Source organism: Pinus tabuliformis, chromosome Q, assembly GCF_031772625.1.
Source record: "Pinus tabuliformis cultivar Carrire ecotype Pingquan chromosome Q, CPIR1, whole genome shotgun sequence".
NCBI lineage: Eukaryota > Viridiplantae > Streptophyta > Pinopsida > Pinales > Pinaceae > Pinus > Pinus tabuliformis.
Window position 1 is genome coordinate 694,693,753 of NC_142296.1, and position 15,371 is coordinate 694,709,123.

General features: G+C 38.2%; 1 protein-coding gene across 1 annotated transcript; it reads right to left on the minus strand.

Moving 5' to 3' along the window:
- Nucleotides 1-10,109: 10,109 nt before the first annotated feature.
- Nucleotides 10,110-15,138, minus strand: LOC149221436 (uncharacterized). The gene is made up of 2 exons (XM_089387380.1): nucleotides 10,933-15,138; nucleotides 10,110-10,565 (listed from the first exon to the last, which is right to left on the minus strand). Exons 1-2 carry the CDS (start codon nucleotides 15,136-15,138, stop codon nucleotides 10,110-10,112), a joined length of 4,662 nt encoding a protein of 1,553 aa, XP_089243506.1.
- Nucleotides 15,139-15,371: the final 233 nt, after the last annotated feature.

The following is a 15,371-nucleotide window of genomic DNA, read 5'->3' on the forward strand; positions in this document are numbered from 1 at the left end:
GTAATTTAATATAGAATGTGTCAGCCTACCCATGGTCCATGGACCATGGAATTGTATAAATAGAGCGAGGCTCTAAGTGTAAATTCATTTTTTAGTCTTAACTTTGAGAAGTGATATGGGTCTTGGATGCTAAATTAGATCTGAGACTGTATGTCCGGGTCTTGGGTTGTAGTAGTAGGAATAGGCTCTGTAGCTGAGTGCGCAGAGGCCTACTAGAGTCTACAGCTGTGTGTGCATACCCCTGCAGCTGAGTGTGCAGGGCAGAGTTGGGATTTTATCTGAACAGAGGATTAATAAAAGATAAGGTGATTATGAAATACTGTGTATTTATCATCCTGTTATGTTTATGCATCTTTTTATGGTTTTATGATTGCGCGCACTGGTTATAAATCTTGAATGGTTAATAAGAATATTGGCCACCCATAACTAATTCAAGATCTATAATAGTAGCATAGTAAAGAATAAGGATCTAGACAACATCTCTCGTGCTCGTTACAGAGCTATGCATGAGTTGCGAAGGGTAGACTGCTGCGTAGAGCAGCGCAAGTGCATAGGAACGATACGTGAACTTCCTAAACTTCATCAAGACATCCCTAGGGTGTGGAAACCTAGTTCCAGCACCCTCCCATACTACCTCGGGTGAGACCTCAGTCTGTGCACCGTGGAGTGTTGCCGAAAGGGCCGGTAGTTTCAGGATTTGTTTGGCTAAATCACTTCTGAACTTGGGTCAGGCCCCAATAAGCCAACACATTAAAATATTCTAACACAAATTTTTCTAAGGAAGGTTTTGACAATGGAATTCATCAAACCTTGAAATGTGTAAGGTGCATTAGTAAGACCAAAATGCATGACCAAAAATTCGTAATGACCTTCATGAGTTTTGAATGTTGTTTTCAAAATGTCTTCTGACTTCATTCCAATTTGATGATGTCCTGAGCAAAGCTATAGCTTGGAGAAGTAAATTACTCCATGCAGTTAATCCAACAATTCATTGATGAAAGGAATGGGAAATTCATCTTTAATAGTGAGCTTATTTATCTCTCTATAATACATATACATACACCATGATCCATCCTTTATGCACCAATAATAATGGAGAGAGAATGAACTTTGGCTAGTTTGAATTACACCTGCCTCTAGCATCTACAACCATATGTTCAATTTCACTCTCTTGGGCATAAGTACATCTATAATGTCTAATGTTTGGAATCACACTTCCGAGAATCAAGTCAGTAGCATGAACATGAACATGAATAGTTGGGAGACATTTGGGATTATAAAATAACTTGGAATGATTGTGAGTGACTCTTTGAAAACCTAGAGAAATGGATGACTTAGATGTTTGAATATATAGTGAGAATAATTGTGTAATTATCCATCATTCTTCCTTCTTTAAAAGATTTTTCATGACATTAGATCTAATTATCTTCATAGGTTTCCTTGTGATATCCCTTAATTAAATTTCCTTTCCTTCCCAGAAAATTTTCAAGAAAATTTCTCGAAAATTAAAATATATCATGCCCAAAGATGGTAACCATTGGACTCCTAATACATCATCAGCAGCACCCATTGGAATAAAAGTCTTTAGACGATTCAATACATATTCCCCCATGGTTAGATTTATATTATGGAACTTCCTTGAGAATTTTATAATTCCTCCATTTGCAACCATCACTTGACACTATGGTGTTGGATGTAGAAAGAAATTCAACTCCTTGGTGATCTTAAAATAAATAAAATTATGGTTTCTACCTGAATCAATCATCACTATTATCTTTTTCTTCTTGATATATCCTTCTTGATGTTTCTTTTTCCTTTTCTTCCTCCTCTTCAAAATCTATGTAAAATAATTTCTTATCAACACACTTATGACCTTTAGTATATTTTCTATCACAACTGTAAAAAGGCCCTTTTTCTCTTTTTTCCTCAAATTTTTATAGTGCAAACCATGTAGGTTGTGGGATACTAGGAGAAGCAACACTTCCATATTTATAGTTGTGAGTGGTAGACTTCCTTGTTTCCATGAATTTTTTTTCAAATTTTCTTGCCACCATAAATGCATTCTCCAGTGACTTAGGATCCCAAAGGTGAACCTAATATTGGATGTTATCCTTTAAATTACCTATGAATACATTAATCATACACTCCTCTAGAATATCAGTAATTCAATCTTTGGAAGTCCTCAATGTGCTCCCTAATTGAACCCTTTTGGTTGAGATTTAACAATTGGATGAAGAAGGTATTTTTCAGTGTATCCTCATAATGTGCTATCAATTCATTAGTAAAAAATATCTAATTAACTGATGATTTACAAGAAAAAATCCATAAATACCATACAAATTGATTTGGTTCTAAATATAAATATGCAATGTGTACCTTTTTGTGTGTGTTTCACATCGTGTAGATCAAAGAATTCTCCATATATAGTATCTATGTTATCTAATCCTTGCCATCAAACTTCCTCATATCGATATTTGGAATTTGGTTGGTCATAAAATCAATTCTGGAGTCTCTAAAATCACAATTCATATTTCTTTTGTCCTCATCATGATCTTCATGGTGTACAATTTCTAGGAAGCATTTATGGTAGCAACTTTGTTAAACCTTCCTTCAAACATTCTAGGTCAATTTTCATTTATGTTTTTAAACCATCTTTCAAAACTTCCTTTTTTCTTTTAAACCATCCTTCAAACCTTCAATGTCTTCTTTTAAACCTTTCTTCAAACCATCCATCTTATATTCTAGTTCATTTTTGGTTACTCTTTGAGAGAGAGAAACTTGTTTCTCTTGGTCTCATAATTTTGATATATCATGTTGCATTTCTTCCTCTTCTTCATGCATCATAGTAGAGATTTCTATCAGCTTACTGGGTGTATCCATTTTTTTTCTAGGAATAATTATATCTATGGTTCACTATTCCCTTTGAATCACATAAAATTTATTTTTTTGAGAAAAAGTTATACAAATTTAAAAAATAAATACACACCTTTTTCCTACATTCAGGAGCTCAACATTGAAAATGTTATCTGAAACTTATTCTTGAGGTATATTTATGTGTCTTCTTTCCAACCCCACTAGTTATACTGAAATTTGATTCTTCAAGGTAAATTTATGCAAAATCTCCCATAATGACCTGATTATGGACTAGTTCAGTATAGTGAACTTGTACGAACTTCCAAATGTCATTGTTTCAACCTTAAGTCCTAAAATTCATTCCCAAGAACTTAAAGTCCATTTAATTTTATTAAATTCTTATTGAATTCAAATTTTATGCTTTAAGAGGAAGTTATGATGATTTTTCCTAGGTCACTTGTCTGAGACTAAATTTTGAAGCACGTAGAAACCCTAAATTCCTTGGACAATATCTCTTAAAATATAGTGAAGAAAGATCTGAAAGTTTTACACATGTTTCACCAAGATTTTGGCTCGATGTGGTAAGATTTTTAGATTCTAAAGCCTCATACAAAAATATTTATAGGAAACTTAGCAAGATGACCTATTCGAAGTAGTAAAACCCTATGATCCAAAGTTATGATACCAAATGTTATGAAACCATATCACAAAACATAAGAAAATATATATATCAATGACTTGAAAATAAACATATTTGAGGGGGAAACCTCATTTTATATTACATAAATGAAGAATTATTGGATGATTCAAATGAAAAGACCCCCTTCGTATATATAGGAGTCTGAAGGTTCAAAATATAATTAGGGCCTACATAACAATAATAATGTAAGGGCTCCAAAATAACAATATGGGGGTTACACTAGTATTATAGGTACCTAACAAATACCATGTGAAAAATCCATAGTAAATGCCGATGGAATTCATTTGAGTGCTCACAAAATGCAGGAAATCCACTCTATAGAATATAACACACCATTTTCACTAGGGAAGTGCATTATAACACAATTAATTGGTCTCATAGGGTGTGTTATAATGTAAATTTTCCTCTTATCAACTATGTTACTCTATTTCTCTACCCCAATATCTTTCAAACTTCTCCAACACTTCCAGAACTTGTCCACCTTCCTACGAAAGCACCTCTAGAACATGTAGATCCTTTGAAAACATCAAGAAATCCTTAGTAACATGTTGTCAAGCCACTGGTTATCATGATAAATCCTCCAAGCTTGTTAGCATTAATGCCAACACAATCGACTCCATAGTTGACTCCAAAGGTAGACATCGTAGTTTGGCATCAATGCCAACACCACGAGTCCAACATGACCAACATGCTCCCCCTTTGGTGTTGATGTCAACACATGTCCGCAACATCAAGATGATATCCATACATCTCTAGTTAACTGGTCTCAATCTTGCTCAACTCATTATGTCACTCTCCCCTTTTGACATCAATTGAAAAGGGTAGACACGTATGGATGAACCATATGTTGAAAACTACTTATATCAACTAATATGAAGATGGAAACTAATCATATCCTGATTACAACAATCCAACGCCATGCCAACAAACCAACACATAAATACCATGCCTCCATGCCAACATAATATGCTTCCTTCGACTGCTAGGCTTAATATTCTCTACCTAAAAGTGTATTATGGTTGTAAAACATCTCTCCATGTTGTTAAACATGTTATCTGTTGTTTCCAATTCCTCCTTGCCATATATAAGAGGTGATTAGTTGTACCAATACTTCATTCAACCATAACCAAAATAGATGCAATGATTACAAGGCTTCATACGCCTAATACATGGCTACTAGAAAGATATATCATGGTTGTAGAATGCCTTAAAAAATATAATATATGGTTGAAACATGACTCAAGATTCACTTATATGCATACTTATGACAATGTCTTTCTTTTCCATGCATTCCTAGACTCTACAATTACTCCACCATAAGCCAAATGATAAAAACACCAATGTTACAGGGCTGAAAAATTGAACGCATAATTGCATACATGGATGAACCGATAGATACACTACAATGCATGCCAAACTCAAGTGATCCTCAACCAATGGAACAAATACGATGCATGCCCATACATGGTTGTTACATTATACTCATGAAAGTGATTTCACGGCAAAAATAATGTCTCGTCCTGATGCATGCCAACATCAAATGTTGTTGAAATAATGGATCAAAAAAATGCATGTACATCGGTCATTTCATCCATACTATCAAAGAACACATGTAGAATCATATAGCTAGAAGTATCGCCTTCCTCTACACATGGCTGAAACAATGATCTTATTCTACGCATGACTAGTACATATGCATTTTTCAATAAATTGTTAGTGAGAACCAACAATATATATATATATATATATATATATATATATATATATATATATATATATATATATATATATCTATATATATATATATATATAGATATATATCTGTGTGTGTGGCTAAAAAATGTACTTTTTTCACTCATGAAGCCTATGTAAGGCCACTACAAATGAATGAGTGAAATAAATAGGGAAAATTAACAACAAATATTGAAACGCTCATACCATTCATAGCTCCCCATGAGCTCATTATACTTCCAATAGGCAAGTTGATCTTGCAAATCTGAATGTTAAATGAGGCTCAGGAACATACGAAATCATGTTGTTGCTACTCTTCTCCACAAAATTATCATACTACCTTATGCCCCCCGAAGATTATGCACCTATCATGTACTTCTGCAATATTTTAAGAATATGCAACTAGTAACCATGGGTTGTAGAAGGGGTTGATATTCCTAATTTATGGGTTTCTACTCTTTCTTCCCCCACACCTTTATAGCCTACTTCTCTAGGTCTTCTCTAGATTCATTGTTTCTTTTGCTAAATCAGCCTTGAAGGGTTGAACAACATGAAATCTCTTGCCATGTGGAAAAAATGGTGACATGTATAACACTCCACATGGTAGAGATATGAACTAAAGGGATCAAATTTTCTGCTAATCATGCCAGATATATGCCTTGCATCAAATATTCCTCTCCTCCATGGGCTACATCTAAAATCAATTTCCTTTTGGCCAAACAGGTTACATAAGAAACAAAATGCATTAATTCCATAAGTATGCTTAATGGTTGATCTCCTTAGCTGATCATATTGTGCAAGCTCTGTTGACTACCTATATAAACTCTGATCTTGTTTTTGGATACCACATGTCCAAGCGTGTGGTAGTTGTAACACTCTACATCATCCATCAAAGAAGGAAAGATGATTTCATTCCTTTCAATTTGAAATATCTTTCATGATCTACTCTTGGAGGAAATTAACTTATAGATGTAGGTTCTCCTTGAGGTATTCTTTTATGCTGCTTGTTTCCTCCTTTACTACGCTTACTATTGCTATTGTTGGCTATAATCCTTTTTAGTTCTTCATTGTTTTTATTTCCTACATGCGAGTTGGACTCTCCCTTTTGAAATTCAATGTCTATAGTTGGAATTTTACCATGTTATCCAAGGCTATGGTTCTCTTCTCCAACATTAGCCTCTTCCTCAATGTGATAACTTGATATTCAGGGTTTCCAACTTGGTCCTCCTTTTATTTCGGCTGACTGGCCATAACATCTTCAACCCTTTTAGTGTTGGAGATGGATATTTATGCTCAGAACATCTTCTCTCATCTTATCTTCTTTTTGATAAAAAATATGAATCAACTTATCATGCTCCCTAGATGCAGTTGCCAGTTTACTAACTTCAATGGATAATTTCTCTATTACATTGGTAGCAGATTCATTAAATCCATAAGTATACCTAATGGTTGATCTCCTTGGTTAATCATATTGTGAAAGCTATGTTGACTAAATATATACACTTTTCTCTTTTACTTGGCTACAACATGTCCAAGATTATGGAAATTGTAACACTCTACCTCATCCATCAAAGGAAAAAAGAAGATTTCATTCCTTTGAATTTGAAATATCTTCCATGATCTATGCTTGGAGAAAATGATCTTATAAATGCAAGTGCTCCTTTAGGTCTTCTTTTCTGCTATTTGTTTTCTCCTTTGCTACTCTTGCTAATGTTATTGTTTGCTACAATATTTTTTGGTTCTGCATCGTTGTTCTTTTCTACATGCGAGATGGACTCTCACTTTTGAAATCCAAGACTATATTTATTCAATGACTATCTTTGGTCTTTTAGCATGTTGTCTAAGGCTATGGTTCTCTTCTCCAACTTTAGCCTCTTGCTCAACGTGATAACTCCATCTTCAAGGTTTCCAACTTAGACCTATTTTTCTTCAACTAACTGGCCATAACATCCTCAATCATTTTAGTTTCTTGGAATAGGATTTTTAGGCTAAGAACATCTTCTCTCATCTTATTTTATTTTTCGTTAAAAATATGCATCAACCTGTAATTATCCCTAGATGTAGTTGTTAGTATACTAACTTTAATGGATAATTGGTCTATTAGATCGATAACATATTCATAATTAGCTCTAATGAGCTTAAAATTCTTCACTAGGGAACTTAGCATAAATAGAATCAGATCCATCCAAATTATAAGTCAAAATAAACTTAGCTAAGGATCTATACAATTAGATCCATTCTACTATAATAGCTTTGGTTCTCAATCTCCTGATTTCTTCACTTGATCAGATGAAACACTATCACTAGGGGGGGTGATATTCTTCCAACTAAGATTCTTGCTTTTGAGAATTATTCTCCTTTTTCTTCTCCTTATTATTGTTCTTGACATCTTCATTGTTGCTTCCATCACCTCTAAACAAAACCTGCAATCTGTCCCAAATATCTTTGACAGATTTCAAATCTACTATTTTCTCCACATTTGTATTATGGGGATTCTCATCGAAAATGGGTCTCACTTGAGACTTCTACTACATCATTTTAGATGACAGTGGATACTTGTTACGACATTTAGATACTATCTACCAAATATTAGATCCACAAACTAATAATTTATATTTAATGTTTTCAATTAGTACCTTGAAATTTGCACTAGTGAGGACATATACTTCTCTAGGATTCATTTTGAAAAAGAATATAAGATTTTCACTACCACTCCCCGGATCTAATCTCTATTGATTAAGTTGCAACCAAGAACCTAGTTTTGACGTCGCTTGTTAGAAAGTTGATGCACTAATACAAGTAGTTGGAAGCATGAACAATACTGATAGGGGGTGGGCTAAATCAATATTGTACCCTATGATCAATTTTTACCAATATTTTTTTCTCTACATAATTACTTAATCATGCATTCGTCTACCACCACTAGCATATATCAACAACGTATGCATAATCATAAACATAATCAATGATCACATAAGAACAAGTAACCATAAGCAACAAAACATCAAGGAACATCATCACACATAGAGGACACGTGATATAAGATGGAAACCCAAAGGGTGAAAACCACCACCATTTGATAGTCTTTGTATTCTTCTTCTTATTATATTCATAACATTCATATTTACATAGTCATTAGCCACCACCAGTGTGCAAGCCACAAATTGCTAATCATGCGAGCCACTACTTTCTCCCACCCACTACCCATCTGAACTTTGCAGGACACAATCTTCTAGAAGCTACCACTCCCATGACTTTGTAGGCCACTAGGTACTGGAAGCCACCAACCCCAATAATTAGCAGCTAGCGACCACTAGAATATCCAACCACCACTTGATTTAAGCCACCACTCCCAAGATCTCAGGCCACTACCTTAAGGATGTCGCTAGACCCTTAATATGAAAGACAATACTTGCTATCACTAAAGGCCTCAACCTTCAAGCTCATATCATGGACCTCATTTCATATATTTTCAAACTGTGGCCCATATAAACAATAAAATAATCAAAAACTTAATACAAACACATACAACATATTCCTTTTCAGCACCTCAAGTAATAAACCAACTCACACAATAAAATATGCTCATCAAAACAAAACTAAAGATGAGGATCATACTGAGCCATCAGTAAAATTAAACTACTCCAACATACATTCATCATATTATGCATGACAACACATAAAAGCTACATCAATATGCTCTCCAATAAAACCCTTGAAATATTACTCAAATCAGTAGAACAATCTGTAATACACATAAACAACAAATAGAAGCAATACAATCCACAACATAAGCATGTTAGACATAAAGATGCATAACAACTCCATCATCCCTTGACATATGCTCCAGATCGGATCTCTGATCTCATTCTATCTCTCCATTCCTATATCTCACTCTCTTATATTGTTTAACCCCTTCTACTTCACACTTTGAAATTTTATCAATGAAGAAAGGTGCAATCCTCATTATCTCTGACTTGATCACCTTCTATAGTGTTGAGTGAGATTCCTTGAATTGTTCGACCAAATTCCATGCGCAAAAACTATAGTAAATTCCCTTAGAATTCACTAGAGTGCACATAGTATGCGGGAAATCCACTCTACAAGGTATAACACACCTTATACACTCAGGAAGTGCATTATAATGAAGATGTCTGGTCTCCTCACGTGAATTATAATGTAGGTTTTCATTTTATCAGTTGTGTTACTATCTTTATTTCCCCAAACCTCTTGTAAATGACTCCAACTCTTCTAGAAATTATCCAAGTTTCTCTGCAAGCACCTCTAGAACCTATAGATCCTTTGAAAAGATCAATAACTCCTCAGTAGCATGTCATCAGGCCATTGATCGCCATGAAAAATCCTCCACCCTTGTTGACATCAATGGCAACACAATTGACTCCATGATTGACTCCTCAAGTACACATCCTAAGTTGACAGCAATGCCAACATTCCCAAAATTAGGTGGGACACCCACAAGGCTTTGAACTAGTGACCATTATGCAAGGAGTTTCTTTATAGTGCACCTATTTAACAACTATTCTATACCATGTGGTTCGTGTATATATATATATATATATATATATATATATATATATATATTTTTTTTTTTTACAAGATCGTCTACTCATATATTGAAAAAAAACTGCACTAAGCAGGAGGTGTTACATAAGATGCTAGAAGAGGAGATAGAAAAGAAGTCCAAAAAATGGGCGCAGCCCCTGACTTCTGTGCGTTTAGCTTGAGGAAAATATGTTGAAAGAGATATCTACTATATTGTCTGACGAACAGGCCGTCTATAAGGCGAACTTTGCTTGCCATGAGATTAACTCCAGAATTGGTTCACTGAGTCCTCCATCTGGTCGTCCTTCTGCTGCTCCTTTTGGCTGACCTTTGTGGAAGCCTCTGCCTGCATGCTCTCCGTGATGCTTTGAATGTGTTTGATGGCCTCCTCCAAATGCTCACACTTTTCCTTGAGGCCCTCAATTTCCTTTTTGCGTTTTTCAAGCTTTTTGCGCTTGGATCTGCTGTCAGCAATGAAATCCTCTCGAAGTTTAACACTCTGTCCAGCGGGTTTGCACGTTGCGCCTCTCTCCCCTGAGCCTCTTGCTGCTGTCTGTTTTCTGCCATGACTGAGCGCTGTGAAGAGGGCCGGATGTTCGTTAATGCTCTGATGGCTGCCTCGCTGATTGCTGTTGAAGTGATCGAGAAGGAGAGACCAATGATAGCTTCCACTGAGTAAACTGCCTTGCTCAAGAGACACCGCTTTACCCAACTGATTCTGATGAAACAGGGAAGACTTGAAAAGAGAAGGGATCGGAGGGGAAATATATTGGAACGAGAGAGGCCTCTCATGATGAGGGAGCAAGATATTTTTGACTGGAGAAGCTGAGAGCGGATCCAACTGAAGATTTTGAGGACAGACTTCGGGAGTGTAGAAAAGACATTTACCAGAAAAGTCTGAGGGGAGATCACGAGGAGGATGGGAAAGTGAAGATCTGGGATCTGGGTAAGAGGGGAACGGCGGCGAAGAGAAGGAAAAGGGAAAATCGAGGGAAGGGGAGCCGGGGAGGTGAATGATTTTAGGACAAATTCTGAAGGGGCTATTCTGATGTGTTGGCTGACACTTTGGTCTCTTATGGGATTGCCCGATCAAAGATTCTGTCATTCTCGCAGACTTGTCCTTGTGGCCTATTGACTGCCTTGCTCGCTAAGGAGTCCGCCTCCACGTTGTTCTCTCTTAGCACGTGCAAAAATGTTACTTCGCCCAGATGTCTGATGTTGTCATTTATCCTCGTTCTGATGTTATTGAGGCTTGCTTTGGTGAACTCCTTCCCTGTGACCATGGAAGCGATGATGATGGCCGAATCCCCGAGGATAATGGCATTCCTCAAACCTAACCTTTGCAAATTTGCGGTACCTAAGAACAAGCTGTAGGCTTCAGCGGTGTTGTTTGAGGCGTTCCCGAGTCCCCATTCGTAGCTGCATACGGGGTTCCCATTATGATCTTTAATTATACCTCCGGCACCTGCTCTCCCGGGGTTGTTCTTTGAAGCTCCATCGAAGAGGAGAAGGGGGCGTTTCTGAGCGTAGATCCAATTGCTTATCTCTTCTTTTGCTCCCCTGAGCTTCCAGTTGTGGTGCTTCTGAGGTGCTTTAAGATGAGGGGGGGGACTTTGAGAGTGACTAATGTTGAACTTATTATACCAGTCTCTCTCAATTTGAGTCCATCCTTGTTGATCTGGGAGGGCTATATGATTTGCGCTGATAGCTTCTGAGATGCCTGCTATTGTCTTTGCAATGATCTTGCCTATTTTTGGCTGTCCATTTTTGAAGACATGATTATTCCTTGCTAACCAGATGTTCCAGCATAAAGTGGCAGGGATGCATTTCCATATTCTAATGAGATTACTCTTGCCTTTCCTTGAGAGAGGGTAGTCTTTTTTCCAATTTTTCTGAAGGTTGTGCACCTGATCATAGCTTCCCCTGACTTCCATGGGGCTAACTAACTGTTTCCAACAGCTTTGAGTGAAGGGGCAACGAAGGAAGGAGTGATGGATGGACTCCTCCTCTGCTCGGCAAAAACAACAGATCGAGGGGCCTTGTATTCCTCTCTTTCTCAAATTTTCGGCTGTGAGGATTTTTCCTTTTAGGAGAGCCCAGTTAAAGTGTTTCACTTTTGGAATGCATTCAGTCTTCCAAGCAGCCGTGTGGAGATGCCAATTTACTGTGGGTGTCTTGTTTTGCAAAGATTTATATCCTTCTTTTACTGTGAAGCTTCCTCCACAGGTGTCCCAGATGTATCTGTCATCAGTCTCCTTGTTGATTGGGGCAGAGCCAGAGAGAGAGAGCCTCAATTTGTGCCATAGATCTCTGAGATCCAGAGGAAGATTTAGGTCCTTCCAATCAAGCCATCTGTTTTGAGTCCAAGAGGAGATGTCATACAGAGTAGTTATGTTTCGTTCCTCCATCCAGGCTTGTAAAGGTCTGAACTCTTGATACGAATTTCTTGTGTTGGCGCCCATAATCCTGTCAGACCATATTTTGATGTTTTTTCCGCTGCCCGGGGTTTTGGATACATTTTCTCTGAAGTGGGGTAGAACTTTTTTAATCAATCTCCACATTGGGGTGCAAGGCCTGTCTGCAATTGGATCATTGAGAATGTTGGAGTTTGGACCGCTGAGATATTTTCTTTTTATTGTCTCCACCCACCACGAGCCATTTCCTGAGAGGATCTTCCAGATCAGCTTGAGTCCCAGAGCCTGATTAAAAAGACTTGGAATTTTTATTGATAGACCTCCTTTTTCATAAGGAAGAGTGACTTGATCCCAATTGACGAGGCTGAATTTCTTTGAGTCCTGTTTTCCTCCCTGCCAGAGAAAACTTCTCATAATGAGTTCCATGTGTTTGTGAATGCTGGCGGGTGCCATGATTACCGCATATTGAAAGATAGGGAGGCCTGAAAGGACAGCCTTTATGAGAATGGTTCTGCCCGCAAGGTTTAGCCAGGAGGCGCCCCAGCTCTGAAGGAGGCCCCTCATCTTTTCTATATGTTTAGTCCAGACTTCTCCTTTGATGTGTTCTTTTGCCAAGGGCAAACCCAAGTAAGAAAATGAGCTCCAGTTTCTTTGAAGAGGGATGTCAAGAATCTGAGAGATTCTTTGTTGGATCTGGAGGGGGACATTCCATGTGTAAATTTTACATTTTCTGTTGTTCAATTTGCCCCCAGAGACTAGGAGAAAGGCGTCCAGAACTCTTTTGAACCTCCTAGCCATCAGACTGGAGGCTCCCCCAATTAGCAAAGTGTCATCCGCGAAGAGCGAATGATTTATCTCCTTTGTTCCTCTTTCAATGCGAATGCCCGTGATTTCTTTTTTGCTGCGTAGATTTTCTAGATGGGCGCTCAGGGTCTCTGCCATGAGAATGTAAAGGAAGGGGGAGAGGGGGCAGCCCTGCCTGAGCCCCCTCGAACTTCTGAAGTATTTACTGGGACGACCATTGATCAAAGGAGCGGTCCAAGTATTGGAGATACACCCTATGATGATGCTAACGAAGTTGGAGGAAAAACCGAATTTTTTGAGAACTGCTGTTAGGAAGGAGTGGTCCACCCGGTCGAATGCATTGGCCATATCCAGTTTGATGATCATTCCCCTTTCTCCTCTATTGAGGCTGCTGTGAATGGCCTCCTGAATTAAAATGACGTTGTCTATGATCTGCCTGCTTGGAACGAAGCCGCCCTGATTCTCCGAAATTAGAAGGGGAAGGAATTTCTTTAATCTGTTGGCGAGTATTTTTGTTACAATCTTATAAGAGACATTGCAGAGCGATATGGGGCGAAATCTGTCGAAGGTTTTTGGGTTAGCTTCCTTGGGGATCAAAGCTATGTGAGAGGACTTTGTGTTTTCCCCCATCTTATGATTTCTAAAGACATTCTTTATCATTCTTACAAAATCCTTCTTTATAGTGTCCCAATGTTGCCTGTAGAATGCGACTGTGAAGCCATCCGGCCCCGGAGCCTTATCTTGCTGCATGCTGAAGGTAGCCTCTCTGATTTCTTCTTCCGTGGGGTCTTGTTCCAGCTCCTTATTATGATTCTCTGTTATTTTGCTCTCTATTATACTGAGGAAAGCCTCGCTGGTATGTTGTTGGGGGTCTGCTGTGAGAAGTTCCTTAAAGTGATTAAAGGCTGCGCTTTTTATTTCTTCTTGTCCCTTCAGCTCGCTCCCTTCAACTTCGATTTTGTCTATTTGGTTGCTGGCTCTTCTAATCTTGATATTATTGTGGAAGAAAGAAGTATTTTTGTCCCCAGCCTTCAGCCATAGGCAGCGGGATCTTACTCTTTGATCCTCTTCTTCAATGCGATTTTGCCGATAAAGCTCCTTGTACAGAGTTTTTTCCTTCTCGAGATCCTCAGCTGTGTATTGGGTTTGTTCTTTTTCTTTGTGCCAGCGTTCCATCTCTACTAGCAGATCCGTTTTCTTTTTCCTGTCTGAGATTGCCTGCTCCCTCGCCCACTGCTTTATGGCTGTCCGGAGCTGTTTCAGCTTTGTTTCCCAAACGAAGTAAGGCGACCCTATAACTTCTTTAGCCCAATGGGTTTGAATTAGTGTGCGGAAATCTGCATGAAGATCCCAATTTTTGTTGTATTTGAAAGGAAGGGGGCCTAGGTTTATTCCTTTGTCCAAAATGAGGGCCACAGGCTTATGGTCCGAAGCTGTACCATGGATGATATGACTCTTGATTGAGTGGAAATTTCCTGCAACACCTTCCTGAATTAGGAACCTGTCCAGCCTTTCTTTGATATTGTGAGTGCCTGATCTTTTATTGGACCATGTATATTTTCCATTTGACAGAGGAGTGTCAATCAGATTGAAGAGTTGGATAATGGATTCTAACTTATCTCTTGAGGAGTCTGCGTGGTAGCTTCCTCCATATTTTTCTTCCACATTCCTTATAAGATTCATGTCTCCCCCAAGAATTAACCTGCTGCTTTGAAGAACTGTGATGTCCTCTTCTATGGTGTTCCAACAACTGGCTTTGTCCCTGTAATGATTGGGCGCATATATGTTGTATATGTGATAAATTTCCTGTGAGCTTTTACACTTTAGGTCCGTTCTGATCCACCAAGTGCATTGATGAGAATTGTAGATTTCCCACTTGTTTTTGTTCCATAGTGTTCCTATCCCTCCTGATGCCCCATCTGAGCCTTTAGATAAACCTGTAAAATTTTTAAATCTTTGTGTTTGGTGAAGAAAGTCCTGCTCGGTGGTTTTGGTCTCCTGAATTAGAAGAATGTCTGGCTGTTCCTGGTTTAGAAGGTCCTTGATTGCTTTCAGCTTTAAGGAAGAGCCCATCCCCCTACAATTCCAAGAGACCAGATTCATTATTTACCAGCTGTGTGGTGGGATCCGGACTTCTCCTTTGTTTTTTCTCCACTTCCTTTTAGCCTGCCTAAATATGAGTCCATGGGTTGCTGGGTTCCAGTTGCCATCTCCTTTGCTGCTGTTTCGTCCCTGAGTTCTTTGTTCGTTTTCCTGCCAACTTTTCTCGGAGGGTCGGATGGCTGGTTGGCTTCTTTTGCTTTGTT

Coding starts and splice junctions, on each gene's coding strand:
- LOC149221436 (XM_089387380.1), bottom strand. CDS start 15,138: ATGGGCTCTTCCTTAAAGCTGAAAGCAATCAAGGACCTTCTAAACCAG. Junction 10,566..10,932: donor ATGACAGAATCTTTGATCGG/GCAATCCCATAA, acceptor CTGTTTCATCAG/AATCAGTTGGGTAAAGCGGT.